Source organism: Elephantulus edwardii, unplaced genomic scaffold (assembly GCF_000299155.1).
Source record: "Elephantulus edwardii isolate Elephantulus edwardi_28Jun2011 unplaced genomic scaffold, EleEdw1.0 scaffold00080, whole genome shotgun sequence".
Lineage (NCBI taxonomy): Eukaryota > Metazoa > Chordata > Mammalia > Macroscelidea > Macroscelididae > Elephantulus > Elephantulus edwardii.
The window spans coordinates 3,283,076-3,301,190 of NW_006399830.1; the positions used below are offsets into that span (position 1 = coordinate 3,283,076).

General features: G+C 57.9%; 1 protein-coding gene across 1 annotated transcript in view; it reads left to right on the top strand.

The window, feature by feature from the left end:
- The window catches only part of SDK1 (sidekick cell adhesion molecule 1), a 613,965-nt gene that overhangs the window by 538,001 nt on the left and 57,849 nt on the right, over positions 1-18,115 (top strand). Inside the window, exons 29-32 of the mRNA XM_006889744.1 lie at positions 660-854; positions 2,634-2,835; positions 9,685-9,788; positions 13,031-13,101. Of these exons, the coding sequence (XP_006889806.1) occupies positions 660-854; positions 2,634-2,835; positions 9,685-9,788; positions 13,031-13,101 (572 nt within the window). The remainder of the gene's footprint in view (positions 1-659; positions 855-2,633; positions 2,836-9,684; positions 9,789-13,030; positions 13,102-18,115) is intronic.

Genomic DNA, 18,115 nt, shown 5'->3' on the forward strand with positions numbered 1-18,115 from the left:
TGGGCACTGGGATGACCTGGGCTCTGATAGACTGGGCACTGAGACCAGCTGGGCACTGGGATGGCCTGGGTGCTTGGACAGGGTGGGCTCCGACGAGCTGGGCACTGAAGTGGGCTGGGCAGTGGGGGGATAGGCAATAGTGGCCAGGCCCATGGCTCTGGCTCTGCCCTGCAGTGAAGCCTGGCTGAGTGGTCTGACGACTTGAGGGGCCCTGATCCCCCCAGCCCTCAGCAGTTAGAGATGTGGCCCTGATCAGGTGTCCTGCTTCCTCCACGAGAATGAGGTGACTCAAAGCAGAGCCTCCTGTGTGGATGAGGGTCCAGGAAGCTGGGCGGGAGCCCCAGAGATGCAGTGGTTAAAGCACCCAGGGACACGAGAGTCGCCAGAAGGGAGAATCGAAGTGATGCAGTGGGCTTGGTGGGTCTGGAGAGCCCTAGTGGTGCAGTGATTAAGCTACTAGCCAGAGGTCAGTGGCTCGAAACCAACAGCCACGACCCAGAGAAGGGCAAGGCCATTGGCAGCCTCGTTGCTCTGGGCCCTTCTGCTCTGTGGAGGGTGTCGCTGGGACTTGGGATCGCTGGACAGGAACAGGATGGGTTCCCTCCTGGTCACCAGCTGGCTGACCCAGCAGCGCTGTGCCCCTGCCTGTCCCCCTGCAGGTTATCAGATCGCCTACCGCCTGGCCACCAGCCACCCCAACACCTTCACCACTGTGGAGGTGGGCGCCACGGTGAGGCAGTTCACGGCCACCGAGCTGGCCCCCGAGTCGGCCTACATCTTCCGGCTGTCGGCCAAGACCCGGCAGGGCTGGGGCAGCCCCCTGGAGGCCACCGTCATCACCACGGAGAAGAGAGGTGAGACCGCGGACAGAGCTGGCGGCCACGGGTGCAGATGGGGCTCTGGAGGGAGGGCCTCCCTTCCGGGAAGCAGAGGGACCAGCATCCCTGTGCTTGCACAGTGGTTAAGCGCTTGGCTGCTAACGGAAAGATCAGCAGTTCAAATCCACCAGTTGCTCGGTGGGGAAGGATGAGGCGGTGTGCTTCCTGTGACGATGGCAGACTTGGAAACCCTGAGGGCGGAAACCCCGTAGGGCGGTTCTCCTTTCCCACAGGGTCCCTGTGAGTGTCAGCTGTGGGTCTGGTTTGCGTTTGGAACCTTGTAGTGTCTGTGGACTCAGGGTCCAGGGGTCAGCATGAGGGTACCTTTTTAAAAGAGAAAGGCCACTCAGACTGTCCATGGGACTCCACGAGGTCACAGAGTCGGGAGAGTGGTGTGGGCGTCAGCTCTGAAGCCAGACCCCTAGCTCCGGACCTCCAGGCAATGCCTTGTGGAGAAGACCAGGTTCTAAACCACAGGACTGCTGAGGGGCGCTGGTGGACTAAGCCGACACCTCCCGATGCCGCACCCCCCCCCCTTGTCAGGGAGAGGACTGACTGACTAGAAAGTGCGGCAGCAGGACCATGGCCTAGACGGCAGTGCTGAGATCACAGGGGTGGGGTGCAGTAGTTAACACTCTAGGCTGGAAGCCAAGAGATGGGTGGTTCTGAGCCCCCTCCTGAGGGAGGAAGAGGAGGCCCCCTGGTTCTGTGAAGACTCTTAGAGAAGCCCTGGGGGCAGCCCTGCGCCAGTAGCGTCAGTGTAAGTCTGAACTGACTGATCACCAGTGGATTTTAGACGGTTTTCTCTATGTGCTGAGGGTCCCTGTGTGACGCACATCGTTAGACACTGCGTTACTCCCCAGAACCTTGAGAACCCATTGCCCAGAGGCGGCTCTGAAGGAGGGTCTGGTTGTCTTAAACTGGGGACTGGCTCGGAGGACCCCAATGGGCAGTTTTACTGTTGCACACCCAGCTGCCCTGAGCCAGGTGCAGCAGGCTGCTTGTAGAGGAAGGGGATTTGGGGAGCCGCCCCCACGCAGCTGTGCTCCTGGGGCCCAGGCCTGTGCACTGAGCTGAGGCTCTCACCCAGGCCCCTGGATCAATCACTGCTTTATTACATGCTGCATAATCTAATCAGGATCAATCTTCTCCTGATAAACAATTATTCCTCCCTCTCCAGAGCGCTTATTGGAATTGATGGTTAGGGGGTGGGAATCCACATCACCCCTCCAGGCTGTGGCCAGTGCCTCCCTAGGACGCCAACACCCATCTAAACAGCTGAGGCAGATTCCGTTAGAGCCCAAGGCTTCAGGGCGAGGGAGCCAGGAGTTGAGATGCAATGCACGTACTTCAGAAAGAAGCAGAGCCCAAGGCACCTGCAGGTGTCCTCAGAGCCCAGGTCCCGTGACCAAGTGTCCCTCAGAGGTGAGGCCTGGGTGGGCCTGGGGAAGTCACCGGCAGTGCCATGCCCCTGTCACAGCTCACAGGCCCACCTCTCCCCTCCAGCAGATCGTTCTGGAGGTAGACCCTGGTGGCAGCCCCTCGGCCAGCTGTAAGCGCCCTGGTCTGAGGTCACTGATGTGTTGTCGTGTCCCCAGGCCTTCACCTGCAGTGGTCAACACACACACACACACACACACACACTCACACACTCTCTCTCACACTCACACTCTCACACTCACACTCTTTCTCTCTCACTCTCCTCTCTCACCTTTCTGGAGGGCGCCCCTTCACCTGTCTCCTCATTGCTTGCAGAGCGTCCGGCGCCCCCCCGAGAGCTGCTGGTCCCCCAGGCCGAGGTGACCGCGCGCAGCCTCCGGCTCCGGTGGACCCCGGGCAGCGACGGCGCCTCCCCGATCCGCTACTTCACGGTGCAGGTGCGCGAGCTGCCAGGCGGAGCGTGGCACAGCTACTCCTCGTCCGTGGGCCACGAGGCCACCGCCTGCCTGGTCGAGAGGTACTGTGGCTGAGAGGACCCTCCCCTGTCCTGGGCACCCCGGCAGCTCTGCCTGCAGAATGGGGGGTCTGCACAGTCCGTAGAAAAGTGTCCTCTACCAGTGAGTGCCCCCTCTTCTGTTTGCACCCTGTCCTGGGGTCCCCAGCACACTCTCATTCACCCTGGAGCCTGTGTCCAAGGGCCTCCCAGGACCCTGGATGCGTCCTCACAGGGCCATCCACTGTCTGTCCTCCAAGGTCAGTGGTTCAAACCCACCAGCCGCTCCCTGGACCAAAGAGGAGGCGGTGTGTTCCTGTGAAGACTTCCAGCCCGGGACACCACAGAGCAGCTCTGCTCTCCCCACAGGCTCGTTACCACCCAGAATCGACTCCATGGTGTGGGTCTGACTTTCCTTCTGCATCCCCCTTCATAGTTGCCTGGCCAGGGTTTCCCTGTCACGGGGCTGCCTTGGCCTCGGTTTTCTCCTCCTTGAGAGGACAGGCAGAGTGGCCCTCTTGTGCCTCGGTGACCTAGTGGCCAGAAGTCCAGCCCTGCAGAGGCCCTCAGCTCTGTCCTCCTGCCTGGTGGCCGGCGTTCCACTGATCTCTGAGTGATAGAAAGGGTCACTATAGACATGCACCCCTCAGCCCTTCCCGCAGAGGACTGCCAGCACCCGCCAAGACCCCAGGACTGTCCCAGGAGATCTGAGTGCTCAGGACGTGGCACTGGCATGGCCCCAGCGTGGCATCAGGGCCCTTCCTCATCCCAGAGGCCCCATGCTGCCCCCTGGGAAGGACCCGCCTGCGTGGTTAAGTGGATTCCATGTTGGGCTGCTCAGCACAGTGTCTGGTGTTGAAGCCCACCAGGCACAGGAGCAAAGAGGTGACAGTCTGGGTCTGTAAAGGTTACAGCGTTGGACACCCTTGAGGCAGATCTGTGTCCTGCACGGCCACCAGGAGTTGGCCTCAGCTCCACATCAGAGAGGCTTCTTGGTGGGGTGTCTCGGCACCTGGGTGATTAGCAGTGTCCTCAGGACATCAGTGACCATGGTCCTTGTGTAATCAGCTGAAAGAGGGAGTCAAGACCTCTTGTGTGGAGGTCATTCGTCAGGACATGTCATTCGTCAGGACATCTCTTGTGTGGAGATCACTTGTCAGGACTCGTCTTGTGTGGTCACTTGTCAGGACACCTCTTGTGTGGAGGTCACGTGTCCGGACATCCCTTGTGTGAAGGTCACTTGTCAGGACACCTCTTGTGTGGAGGCCATCCACCAAGGGGCAGTGGAGTCACCGCAGCCGTGTATACAGCAGGACGAGACTCCGCCCAGTCACACGCCATCCTCACGGTGGCAGCTGGGCCTGAGCGCTCTGGTGCAGCCCTGGGCTGTATCCGGCCATCCTGTGGGGGTCTTCCTCTTATCACATTGACTCTCTGCCCATCAAGCCTTTGTCATATAACATTGTTGCATGTTCAGTTGTAACTGTAAGGTCAGAGGTTCAAATCCCCCAGCCACTCCCTAGGGGAAATATTGCACGGTGTCCTTGCCTGGATATTTACAGCTCAGAAACCCAAGAGCGGGTCCCGTGGTTCGGAGCTGGCTCAGCACTAGGTTGGTCTTTTCTCTGTTTTCATTTATTCCATGTTGTCCTCATGGACCTGACCCCTGATCATGTGCCCAGAGTAGACGACGCAGTCTCTCCATTTCAGCTTCCAAGGCTGCACTTCCCCCAGCCCAGGCCTCCCCCAGCCCTGGCCCTCCCCCAGCCCTGGCCCTCCCCCAGTCCTGTCCCTCCCCCCAGCTTCCCCCAGCCCTGTCCCTCCCCCCAGCCTCCCCCAGCCCTGGCCCTCCCCCAGCCCTGGCCCTCCCCCAGCCCTGTCTCTCCCCCGGTCCTGTCCTTCTCCCAGCCCTGTCCCTTCCCCAGCCCTGTCCCTCCCCCAGTCCTGTCCCTCCCCCAGCCCTGGTCTCCCCCAGCCCTGGCCCTCCCCCAGGGAATGCTTCTGAAATCAGACTGATTGTGTGCCAGGGACTCCTCTTAAGAAGGAAGGGTCCATGATTCAGGACAGACAGTTTAATTTGGGGAAGGAGAGATGCTTGTCAATTTCCTAATGGGCCAGAACTAGGACAAATGCTGTCTGCCTGTCACGAGGAAGTCTGTCACCTGCTGGAGCCCAGGAAAGCAGTATTTCGTCCCCCACCAGGCCGTGATCTCCCACCCTGCTTCCCAATCCTGACAGCTACGTTCTCTCTCTGGTTTCTCATCTCACTTTTACAGGCTGCCTCCGTCTGTTACTGGGAGCCCTGGTGGTGTGTGGATGGAGCATGGAGTGGCTGACCCTAACTAACCCTAACCCCCCAGCCATCCCAGGGGGAGACATGGCAGGCAGCCTGACCTCATGAAGACCCAGTGGCTGGGGACCTGGCCGAGCAGTTGGCTCTGTCCTGAAGGGCACCGAGTCGGAGCCGACTTGATGTCCAGGAGACGGTTTTGGTTCAAAGATCAGACAGAGTTAACCTGGGAGGTTGTCGCTGGTACTCATGCGCTGTCTCTGAGGCGTGATGGCCGCACGTGGGCCAGAGCCGAACTGTGCGCCCGGGCTGTTCAGTGGCCGATTCTTCTGAGGTGCCTGCCAGTCTCTCGGTTAGCAGCCAGGTATGCCTGCTGCACCACACTGCCCACACAGCAGGTAGAAACAAGTTGAGAGGACTCGAAGGAGTCCCCGAGGGGCACGAATGGTTAACCACTTAGCTGCAAACCAAAAGCTGGGCAGTCTGAGCCCATCTGAGGGGGTCTCAGAAAAGGCTGGCAGTCTGTTTCCAAAAAGCCATCGGAAAGTCTGTGGGTCCACTTGGTTCAGCCTTCAGCCAAACACCACCAGGCCCGTATCATCAGGGGGGACTATCGCCAGGGAGGTCTATAGACAGGGAGCAATGTGCTTCTTAGAACAACCAGCCATTTCAGAGCCAAGGAGCAGCGAGCAGTTATATGGGCTCAACTGTCCAGGGAGGAAACACGGAAATGGAAATGGGAGGGGCGGGGAGAGCACTGACACGGGTGGGGCTCCCCGTCAGCGCCACACGTGGGTGGGTGGGTGGGTGGAGGGGACACTGATGGACTCTAAACTTTCACCCAAATCATGAGAAAAAGCTAAAAAGACAAGAAAATCCTTGTGGCGCACAGATCTGCCCTGACAGCCACAGGGTCACAGCGGTGAGTCTGGACCGGATGGCGGCTGCACAGAGAACTAGGGAGGTGGGCCTGTCGTCGGGTCCCACTAGCCCTTGAGGAGTTCTAGTGGTTGAAGCTGCCCAGGGCTGCTGGAAACTCTGGGTCCACCGTAGGGTGTGGCTGCGCTGGGACCCTGCCGTGGACCCGAATGGAAAGTGCCAGGGGCAGAGGGGGTCTCAAAGGGGGGAAGAGGGACCCACTTAACGTGCAGGGGTTCCCTTTGCCCCCTGTGGACTCTGCCTGCGCCGCTTGGACCAGGGCTCTTCACTCTTCAGATGGCAGGGAGCCTGGTGGTGCAGTGGGGTAAGCATTTGGTCACTTACCAGCAGGTCGGTGGTTCAGTCCACCAGCCGCTCCCGTCTGCTCCTGTGCGAGGACGCTCTTGGAAGGCCTGTGTGCTGTCCAGCTCTGTCCTGCAGGGTCCCCGTGAGGGAACTTGCGGGGGGTGGCCCTGATTTGGGCTTCCATGTAAAGTGTAACAGTAGAGGGTACCTGTGAAAGGTGTGCCCAAGGGAGCGTGACGAGTGTGCAGAGGAGCCCTGGTGGTGCAGAGGTCGGAGTGCTGGCACACTAGCAGGCGCTGGTGGTTTGAACTTACCAGCTGCCCCTCTAGGCAGAGAGGAGGCTGTCTGCATCCACAGAGAGGGTGGGGCAGCTCCACGCTGTCCTTTGGGGCTGCTGTGAGTTAGAAGCAGCTGGAGGCCGTGGCTGAGTGTGTGAAGGAAATCAACAAAAGCAGGCATGGCTGTCAGAACACTCAGGACCCGTGTGTTCTCGTAATCACGACCAAAACGAATGCAGAAGCGTGCAGACCGCCTTCTCTGTGCAAGTGTCCGGTTCTGCTCTGGGAGAAGGACACTGGATGGTGCACTGGCCCCCGCCCCACCTTGTCCCCTGGGCTGCACACTCTGGCCAGGGGCCTAAAACCTGCGCGTGCAGAGGAGATTAGCAGTCAGACCGGCACAAGCAGGACTCGCATCCAAATGCATTTGGCTCGCAGCGCTGGATTGCAGGAGCTGTAATCACAGGATTGGATAATGTGGGTCTGGTTATCCAAATCGACTCGCTCCCTGCGTTCTGGAAGGTTACAAGCAGGAGTTTAGATAGCAAGTGCTGTGTCAAAAAACTGTTACCTAGATCTCTCCAGTGTCTGAGTTCTGACAGCGAAAATCTGGAAGGCTCTGGCTTTGGAAAGGAGCCCTTGCACGGTATGTACAGCAAATGTCAGAAGTTGGAGGCTGGCCACCCCAAGGTGCTGGGAAGAAAGGACTGGTGATCTGTGCCTGAAAAATAAGCTTTGGGAACAGAACGGCCCTGGCACACTGGATGCGGAGAGCACATCTGCCTTGGCACACAGGATACTGGGAGCACATCTCCCCTGGCACACAGGATACCAGAAACCACAGTCAGCTCAGCTTGAGGGACCCTCGGGTGTGAGCATGAGAGGAGCCGAGAGAAGCTGCCCACTGTTGGCTGGAAGATGTGGCGATGACTTCTGTAAGGTTTACAGCCTTGCAGACGCTGTGGGCAATGTGCTGCTTCCGTCCAGGGCTCAAGATACTTGGAAAGGTGGAGGGTCAGGGAAGGAGGAGACCCCCAACACGATGGAGTGACACAGTGAGTGCAGCAGTGGTCTCAAGGGCCTCAGATGAAGAGGATGGCACAGGACAAGGTTCAGCTCTGATGTCCATGGGGTCATTATGAGGCATACCTGACAACACCTAACAACAACAGGATCTTGGGTGGGAGTTTGGGAGTTTATACCAATGGTATCATCTGAGCAGTGGAGCGACTTCTCACTCTCCTGGCCTCCACACTATGTGCACCTGTTTGGGGGGGGGGGGCTGGCCTGGCTTTTTGCCAAAAGGGTGAGCTCCTTCTCAGAGTTCTCCGTGTATTCTGGAGACACCCATCTGCCCCCTGGTTCACCAGGGCGTGAGGGCCAAGTGCAGACCTAACACTCGGAGCTCCACCTTCTGTTCCCCGCCGTTGACCTTCTTAGTCTCACACCGAGGCTAGTGTCTGTGGCCAGCTGACGTGCTCTAACCACACCAGCTTCGTCCCTGTGTCTTTCTAGACCTGGCAAAGGTAGTAAAGAAATACTGGTCTTCCAAGAGCTGTAATGGGGCCCAAACCCCATCGTGGACAGCAGGGAAATACTGAACTGCGTTGTGTGTGTATAATGACGAGAGTCCCCGGTACAGCACCTCCCATGTGGCTATTTGGAAATACAGAGCAAGTGGCTGACTCAGGACTTGATCAAGCATTGAGTGTTATCTGCCCAGAAAACACTGGCCAAAGTCCTAGTCTTGGACTTGGTACAGTTCTTGGAACATGAAGCCAAGTAAATATTGAATAGTTCAAGGAAGGAAAGAGGGGAAGAAGGGATGGAAGAGCGGATGAATGAGAGAATAGATGGATAGGTGAGGAGGTGAGGACAAATGGGCAGGTGGGCGGGGATGGAGATGGCTGGGGTTGTGTAGATGGCAGGTGGATGGACAGGTGGAGAGGAGCAAGTGGGTGATTGGGCGGATGGACGTGTGCACCAGTGGGGGGGTGAGTGGATAGGTGTATACCTGAGTAGTTGGGTGCCTGGGTGGGAGGGTGAGTGGATGGACAGATGAGTACACAGGTTAGATGAATGGATAGATGGACGAATTGGTAGATGTTCTGATGCCTTTGATGGGTGGACGGATGGATATGAGTGGACGGGTGAGCAAAGAATGAGGGATGGTACCACATGGTATGTTAGGGAAGCATTAGTGCCCCTGAAATCTCCTTGTGGACTAGGGAACATGCTTACATATGGACCATTAAACTACCATAGTCTTATATAAAGTGATTCACAAATACTGTTTCAATCCAATCCTGCCTCAACCACTGACCAGTCCTCGGGCGGTGAGCAGGTCACTCCACATGACTGGGTGTTTGTTCTCTCATCCATAAAATGGGATTAACAGTGACGGCTGCTTCCCCAAGCTGTTATGAGGATTCAGGGGGATAATGCTTGTCAAGCACTTGGCACAACTTTTGACTAAATGGTAGGGAGGGAGGGCACAGGTGGCTTCTGGCTGTAGTGGGGGCATTGAACTTCAGCTGGAGCAGGGAGGTGGAGGGGAGGGTACAGGCAGCAGGTTGGCCGGTGCCAGGAGCTCTGAGAGGTGGGGTGAGAGAATGAGGCGAGCATGGCAGGCTCCCGCACCGAGGCTCAGCTCACGGCTGCTTCCATCAGCTCCTCCTGAGAAGCTCTGGTATTTTCCTGGGAGAGCGGTGATTTGCAGCCCGGCTGTCTAATTAGGAGGTGGAGGTGGGTCCTCAGAGGAGCCCTCGGCAGACCTCTGGTGCCTGCTGGGGCAACACCACACTCACCCCCTTGCTGCCTCTGTGGAGCCGGCTATTAGCCCACACCCTGGACATTGGTCTGTGGGCGGTGCTGGCCTCCTGAAACTCCGGCTCATCAGGTCCCCCTGAGATCAGGAAGCATGACCGGGCTGACCCCAGGGTGTCTGCCACTCTGCAGAGTAATACGCGTGGGGGGTGACCAGCAAGCCGAGGTCATCATCCTTCCTCCATGGCCCCCCTGAGCTCCTCACCCAGGGGAAGCCGGGTGTGCCCCCCTTCACTGGTCCCCTCTGTGTTGCAGGCTGAGGCCCTTTACATCCTACAAGCTGCGCCTGAAAGCCACCAATGACATTGGGGACAGTGACTTCAGCGTGGAGACGGGAGCAGTGACCACCCTGCAGGATGGTAAGCTCACAGCCAGCAGCTTCCAGGGCGCCCACCCACTTCATCCCCTCCCGAGGGCAGCCCCCTCTTTATTCCGGGCCAGGAGCGGGCTCTCAGCTCACTGGTGGTGAGGAGAGGGCTCGACAAACTACTGGCTGTGAATCAAGACGGCAAGGGCTTCCAGACGGGGTAGAAGCCTTTGATTGACTTCCCAAAGCCAGCTCTCCATTAACATCCTGGCCAGTGAATCATTTATGGAATCATTAATAAATGTCAAAGGGCGGCTGCGTTTTAAGAGGTTTCCCTGTTCTTCTCGCTCACAAGCCCCACGGACTGCTGACAGCACGCTAAGTGATGGTCTGTGGGTCTACGGAGTGCAGGTGGCGTTCCCAGTCAGGGTCGCCCAGCAGAGCTCAGCCTGGGGACACAAGTGATGTCCAGTGACCTGGTGCCGCCAGGCCTGCACAGAGCCTGGGGCCAGCTCCACCATGACCACCCCTCTGAGGCAGCAGGCATCCTGGGGGTGGGGGTGATGAGGCGGCCCAGGGCTGGGAACCTGAGAGCAGAGTCCGTCCGGGGGGCATCCTAATGGTCCCCTGGGCCTCCGGTTCCAGGGCCACCCAGGGCACCCTCTCTCCCCTCTCAGTGAACCCGCCCCTCAGCAGTTTTCAGATCAGCCTCCAGGCCTTGCCCTGTGACCGCATGGTGGTCTGGCTTCTTTATTCCCGCACGTTTGCTTTCATCCACACCAGACCCGGGGTGGAAAGAGTACGAGAAGGGGTCACGGCTAAAGGCCTCTAGGTTGTCATCATCAGCCGCTGTGGGCTGCGTGCCAACTCGCAGCTGCCTGACACACAGCAGACCGAGACCCTGCCCACCTGCCCCCTGCCCGTGGGTGCATGTGGAAGTCGTTGTTGGGGTTTCTGTGCTGGCCCACCTCACTGACGGGCTGACCTCCACTTGACCGAGCATTCTCCAAGGACTGTCGCCCTCCTGATAACACCTCCAGAGTGAGGTGAAGTCATGCCGCCCTCACTAAATGGGGCTTCTTCCACAAAAACCATATTCAACCCCAGTCAGTCCAGGATGTGTCCAGTATTCCCCCCAACATCATATTTCAAATGCCTCAAACCTTCTTTGATGGTCTTTATTCACCACCCAGCTTTCATATGCACGGGGTGGCTGAAAACACCAACGCTTGGTCAGGCACACCTTGGCGTTAAAATCTCATTCTCGCTTCTTAGCTCTTTAAAGAGGCCCCTGGCCGCAGATTCCCCCAGTGCAGTGTATCATTAGATGTCCGCACTGATCCTACCGTGACATTGATCCAGATACAATGGGACCATTGACAACTCCGGTCTTTTCTCCATCTGTCATAACGCTGCTGACTAGTGCCGCGGTGAAGACTTTTACCTGGTTGAGCTAATCCATACTGAGGGCTCGGGGTGATCCTCACCTGTAAGGAAGTTTTCTTAGCTTTTAGCAAGCAAGGTGTGTCATCTGCATACCACAGGTTATTAATGAGTCTTCCTCCAACCTCAATGTACTCTTCATAGAGTTCAACTTCTGGAATTACTTGTTCAACATACAGAATGAACAGGTGCAGTGAAAGATTTAACCTGATGCACACCTGTCCTGATTTTAAACTACACGGAACCCTTGTTCATTTCCAATGACTGCCTCTTAGTTCATGCACGTTCCACATGGGCACAGCTAGGCGTTTGAAACCCCCTTCATCCCAATATTATGTATAGTTATTATGACCCACACACAGTCAACCACTCTTACACAGTTAATAAAACAAAGTCAACATCTTTCTTGTATTTTCTGCTTCCAGCCAAGAGCCATCTGACCCCAGCAATAATATGTCTTACTCCACGCCACCTGAACCCAGTTAGAATTTCTGGCACTTCCTTCCTCCTGTCCCCCCCGAGGGCAGGATGCCTCTCACTGAGCTTGCCTGGAAGTGCCGTGGCCATATTGGTGGCTTGATGGTTCCAGGAAGCTCACAGGATTCAAAAGGTGCCTGCACTTGGGTCAAGGCTCAGAGTGGGGTCAGGATGCCAACTGCAGGTCACACCTTTCCGCAAACCAGATGCTCTGAGGCTTCAAGCTCTAACCCAAACTCAGACGCAGATCCGCTGCTGGACATGCCTACTCACAGCGAGCGGCCTGACAGGGTGGGACAGGACAGAGCTGTCCCTCGGGGTCTCTGAGGCGCTGATCCTTAAAGACGCAGGTGACCACAGTGATGGGCTTGCCCGTGGCCGAGGTGGCGAGAACAGCACAGAATTGGGCAAGGTTTCAGGCTTTTGCCCAGAGGGTCGCTGTGAGAAGGTGTCCACTCGATGGCCCCTGACAGCAGCTTTAAAGGGAACAGAGAGGCACATCTTTCTCAGGCAGAACCATTGTCTGGATTTGAACCACCAGCCTCTTGGCTTACAGTCTAAGCGTTCTGTGAGCCGGCTCCTCGGGAAGTGGCCAGTTCCCTAATGAGTGCCGGGTCACAGTAGGGATCTGGTTCCCCCATGTGTCTCACACCTGGGTACCTCAAGTTCCCAGCCGCTCCTTGAGGGAGGCAGGCAGTGGGACCCCATGAAGACTCCCAGCCTCCACCTCTGAGGGAGGTGACACGACCATCAGAGCCGTCAGGTGGCTTTACCTGGCTCGCGTGCTGCCCTGACGCTGGAAGCCGTGCCACCGTGACACATGGCAGTAAGCAGGAGCTGGTTCACCCGGAGGGGGGCAGCCTCAGCAGAGCTGCCCGATGCGGACCTGGAAGGGAGCAGCCCAGCTGTCCCTCCTGGAAAGCTCCGGGGGGGGGGGCGTTCTCAAGTGCAGTGGGACGTCAGATAGCCGGCAGGGTAGGACCTTGGGCTGGAAGGGACCCAGCATACCCTTGGCAAAGGGTCATCAAAAACGAAGAAGGCTGTTGACAGGACGGACACAGACTGTGACAGTGGGCGCTGGCATTGGGGAGGGGGGCTGTGAGGGCGGCACAGAATGGAGAAGGTTCTGTCTCTTACACACAGGGCCTCTGGGGGCCAGAACCGAGGCAGAGGCAGGGAAGGACCCCCGGCTTCCAGCACTGGGCACCCCTGCCATTCAGTCAGTGTCCAGGGCCCTCAGGAAAGCTGACTGAAGGGTCCTGCTGGCATTGCAGCAGCCTGGGCCATGGGGAGGGAGGCCGGGCATGCCAGGTGGTTTCCTGAGGACGTGCTGTCAGAATGGCAGTAACCCTCGACTTCTTCTTTTGACCGCAGTGCCCGCAGAGCCGCCCAGCCTGGTCTCGGTGACACCTCACACCACGTCCTCCGTCCTCGTCCAGTGGCAGGTGAGTATCCTCAGGAGGGGTGGCCACCCCGCTCCGCCCGCAGGGCTGACTGGACACTGGCTGGCCCCACTCACAGTGTCTGAGGAGAGCAGGTCCCTGGCAGCCTTGTGGGTTCAGGGTAGATGGCTGGATCGTCCAGTTCCCCTCAAGAGCCTGGCCGAGCAGCAGGTCAAGCAGTGAGTGCTACGTGAAAGGTGCAGGGTTGAATCCGCTAGTCACCATGCTGGAGGCAGACCGGGTGGGCTGCTGCTGTAAAGGCTTCGGGGCAGTGCTCCTGTGTTCTGTCAGCCAGCGGGTCAGCAGGTCAAGCTCAGCAGTGTGATTCTGGAATGATTACCCACAGCCCACTGCGCTCAAGCGGCTGCACGCTGGACAGCCGCCCGCCAGGCTTCCGGCTTAGATCTTCACGGGGGAGAACGCCCATTCTCCCATGGAGCACTCGGACTCAAGTCAATGACCTTGCAGTTAGTAACCCAGCATGTCACAGGCTCTGCCCCCGCAGCCTGGAATCCCATGTGCGATAGTTTCAGCTCTGTCCTCCAGGGTCAGAGGGAGCACTGGGGGCCTAGCCCTAAGGAACTATCCCGCAAACGCAGAGGCACACTGTTCGAATCCGCCAGCTGTTTGGTGGGAGGGAGACAGCCTCTTCCCAAGTAATTACAGCCTCTGAAAACTCACTGGCGGGTCAGTGAGGGTCAGTGGCACGTGGTAGAATCACAGGGTCTCCTGTATTGGCGTTGACCCAACAGCAGAGGAGTTCTGGAGAGCACTGTGAAGAAGTGAGTCCTTGGTGTGCAGGACTCAGCCCTGGGGGGCAGGGGCAGGTGGACAACATGTGCAGTGGTCCTCATGCGAACGCCAGAAGCCCCCTGAGCTGGGCCGGGGGAGAGGAGCCCGCAGAGGAGAAGGGAGGCCCGAGCTGGCTGTCTCTCCCCTCCTCGGTGACATCAGTGCTCAGGGTCACGTCTGACCCGACTTCCTTGAACCAGGCGTGAAGCTAATGAGAGCAAGTGGGAGAGGCGAGGCGTGGGCCAGGGGCTTGTGGAAGCCAAGTGCTGGGCAACCAACCATGGACGTGCTCTCTAACCAGCCAAGGGGCACCTGCTGCAGAAGGGCTTTCACTCCCTGGTCGCGTCGGCCTTGGTATGACATGTGGTACTATCTGTGTCTGGGTATGACGTGTGGTACTATCTGTATCTTGGTATTATCTGTTGTATTATCTATATCTGGGTATGACGTGTGGTACCATCTGTGTCTGGGTTAGATGTATCTGTATCTGGGTATTGTCTGTACTGAGTCACAGGAAGTCCGAGCCTGTTTGGTGGGTGAAAGTGGTGGTTTCATCAGGCTCAACTCAGTATCGCTCGATACACAGGGATGGTGGTGGTTGTTGTTGTTTAATGCCGTTGAGTCGTAGACGACTCATAGCGACCCTATGAACGACCAGCCTGAGCACTGTTCGTACATAGAGTTTCCGGAGACAAGCCATTTCAGAAGTGGATGCCGCTCCTGCTTCCAGGCTTGATTTAGTCGGGAAGCTCCAGCCAACACTGTCCACCATGGGTGCCCATTACCACGCTTGGCACATCATTGTCACAGGCTTCAGCACCACAGCAACCACGAGTTAGCTCTGTACAGCAACACACAGACCAGTGCTGTACCACCTAAAAGAATGTTTGACAAGAAGACAATTTGAACCTGGCCGAGAGCCGCAGATGAAAATCACCCACCTTCAGCTGGTTAAAAATCCTGGTCAGAGAGTCAGAACGTCCTTCAGGTGTGGATGGGTGGTCATGGTTCAGCCCTCCACCTCTTCTCTCCTGCTAAGTGACCACTTCTCGAAGGTGATCACCCTTCAAGGTGATCAGATCCACTCCCACAGAGGCACCAGTGAGGACGTCTGAGGTGAGGTGCTGCGTTGGGCAGCGTTACCCAGTGAAGGCTGCACTTGGAGAGCTAAGATGCACGGAGCCGGCCCTCTTATTTCCAGCCGTCTCGTTTGAATTCCAAGTTGGACAGTGAGTGAAGAAGACCAAAGAGGTGATGCTTCCTGCATGATACTGTTGGTGAAGGGCGTGGAATCTACCACGGATGGACAGAAGGGCAACGCGAGCCTGTCGTGGACGTGCGGCCAGAAGGCGCCTTAGATGTGCCAGCGTTCCCCCACGTGCTCTGGGCCGACGGCGCCGGTCCCTGGAGAAGGGCCTAGTGCTTGGGAGATGGAGCGTCAGTGAAAGAAAGAAAGTCCCTCCCTCCGCAAGACGGGTCAGCTCGCAGCGGGCGTGCTGAGGATACTCGGTGGGGCAGAGGGCCTACCTCTTGTACGTGGTTCCTGACATGGGGCTGACCTCGTGGCTCCTGTGGTCCCTGACCCCTGGGACTGACCCTGTGGCATCTGTCATTCCTGACACAGGGTTGATCCCTTGGCGTCTGTGGTCCCTGACACCTGGGAATGACTCCATGATGTCTGTGGTCCCTGGGACTGGCCCAGTGGTGCCCAGCATAAGGGTGGCAAGATGACCAAAGGCTCACCCACATGGGCAGTTGCTTCTCAGTGGTAGCTGGCTCTGTCATGATGCTTTACCAAGAGAGAGGAGGTGATGTGGATGGAGACTGGGTCGACCAGCACTCACTGACCTCTCAAATGCTGACCTCTCCCTGTCTCTGAGCCATCATGCCACAGTGGCCTTGCCACTCTCAGTGGTGACACCGAGGGGCCTCTTCTGGTTCATGTTCCCCCCTGTAATTACGCCCCCTCCCCTCTCGTGGTGCTGTCATTAGGTGTTGTGCACGCCAACCAACTCGTAGAGACCCACGTTGCCACAGGGTAGAACCTAACCACAGTGCCTGTCAGTGGGTTGGGAGGAGAGGCTTGGTGACAGTTAAGTACTCAGCAGCTACTCAGAAGGTCAGTGGCTCAAACCTGCCGGCTGCTCCTCAGTGGTCAGCAGACTGCACTCAGCTCCCCACACACACTAACCTGACCTCCAGGGACGATGGTTGTGTTGCACCAGGCCACGCTGCACTCCAAGCCACTGTTCTCCCCATAGACACGTGCCCAACTGCCAACAGCTAGTGCCCATCCTCTCTGGGAAGGCTGTGCCCACAGCCCCGACGGTCAGCTCCCAAACAAGTGGTCACCACTCAGTGCCTGGCCCCCGGCCTGGCCCACCGCCTGTCGCTGGCCTGCCATGCTTTGTGGGATGCTGCCTCCCCGCCCCGCCTGCCACTGACCAGCCGTGCTTCACCATGCTTTGTGGGATGCTGCCTCCCTACCCCAAAGCCAGGGGTCTGTCAGGTGCCCCTTCCGAGCCAGCGGGACGGACTAATTGGAGGAGGAACAGAACCAGGAGGTGGTCAGCGCAACGCTGTGTCAGAATAAATACCTGTCAAGCGCCCAGCAGTTCCAGTACAATTAAAATTATGAGTAATTTGCTAAATTAGAGTGAAGGGAACAAAGAGACGGCATTTAAATATAGATTTGCATTCCCACATAGAACATTTCACCTGCAGGCCTTGCCTGCTTCCATTTTCTTTATAATTTGCTATAAGTGCAGCCCCCCAGCGGTGAACCCAAACCCACTGAAGGGTCCTCGTACAGCGGGGTGGGGACCCACTCTTGCTGGGAGGCCTCAGCCTTCCACCAGGTCTGGGGGCCCGTCTGAAATCTGAGGTTTGAGGAGGAATTCTCATCAGTTGCACCCCTAATGACCCTGGATGGTGACAACATGTAGCCCGGCTGTCCTCACAGTTTCCATGGATCACGTGGGCGTCACTCACAGCTGCCCCTCACCCCACTTCTTGTTGCTGTGGGATTCTCAGCCGCCGTTTTGAAGCCCTTTCCTTGCAGAAATATCCCAGGCGCATCCTACCCCTGGATGGAGCAAATGTTAAACAAGTGGGGCTGCTAACGGAAGACTGGGGGTTCAGGTTCCCTCCGAGGGACCCCGGGAGAAAGGCCTGGCACCTACATCCTGAAGGCAGCTCTTGTCACCCCAAGGAGCTGCTGCTGACAAACAGCGCTGGTCAGATCTGGGCTTTCAGCCTCACCCTGAGCCGAGCTCTCAGACAAGACTGAGGATTATGACCCCGACACCTTCCCTGGGAGAGAGCCGTCCTGGTGGAACCGTGCTTAGAGCACTCACTGCCAAGTGAGAGGGCGTTTTCAGAACCACCAGCTCCAGAGGAGGAGGAGGCCCGGATCCCAGTGAAGACTTAGCGCCGTGGAGACCCTGCGGGCGCCGTGGGTTTAGGCTTTGCTTTGGGGCCTGGACCAGGGGCAACAAGCCCTCGGGGGCCTCCCCAGACCCCAGACTTTCTGCCCTTTTATCATGCTGCAGATTCATTCAGGGCCAGGGCCTGTGTGCAGTGATGCTGGACACGAGTGTGGACCCGGGGTCTGGACCAGGAGACAGTTGGCTCCTGAGAAGATCACCTAAAGGGACAGAGGGAAGCCGAACGCCCGGCCGGTCCCGTCCCGACTTCCAGTGACCCTCCGCCAGGCTCCGAGGCTCTGAGTCGTCTCTGCCTCAACTTTCTCTCACCGACTTACTGGGGGGTTTGAACCACTGACCTCACAGCTCAATGAACAGGGAGCTATGTAATGCACTGCACCACCAGCACGTCTTCTTGCGAAGATCACAGCCTAGGAAGCCGTGGGGGCAGCTGTTCTCGGTCACACGGGTCGATATGAGCCCGAGGTGAAGGCCCCAGCAGCAGACACACACACTGACCTGGCCTCAGGCACCGGAGCGGCAGCCAGAGTCCCAGGGCCAGCAGCTGGGGCAGAGCGGGGCAAGTGGCTGGAACCCCGGTTCTCAGTCCCAACCACCCCAACAGGGCTGGGACTGACCAGTGCTCGAACAGCATCCCACCTTCACCTGCTTCGTTTTCTGTCACCTCACTGACTGCGGTACCCGAGCACCCAGCCGTGAGATCTGCTGGCCTCGTTCTCACACAGCACGTGGCCTCTTTACGTCTCCGTGTCCCATGTCACCACCCTCCCGTTTCCTGC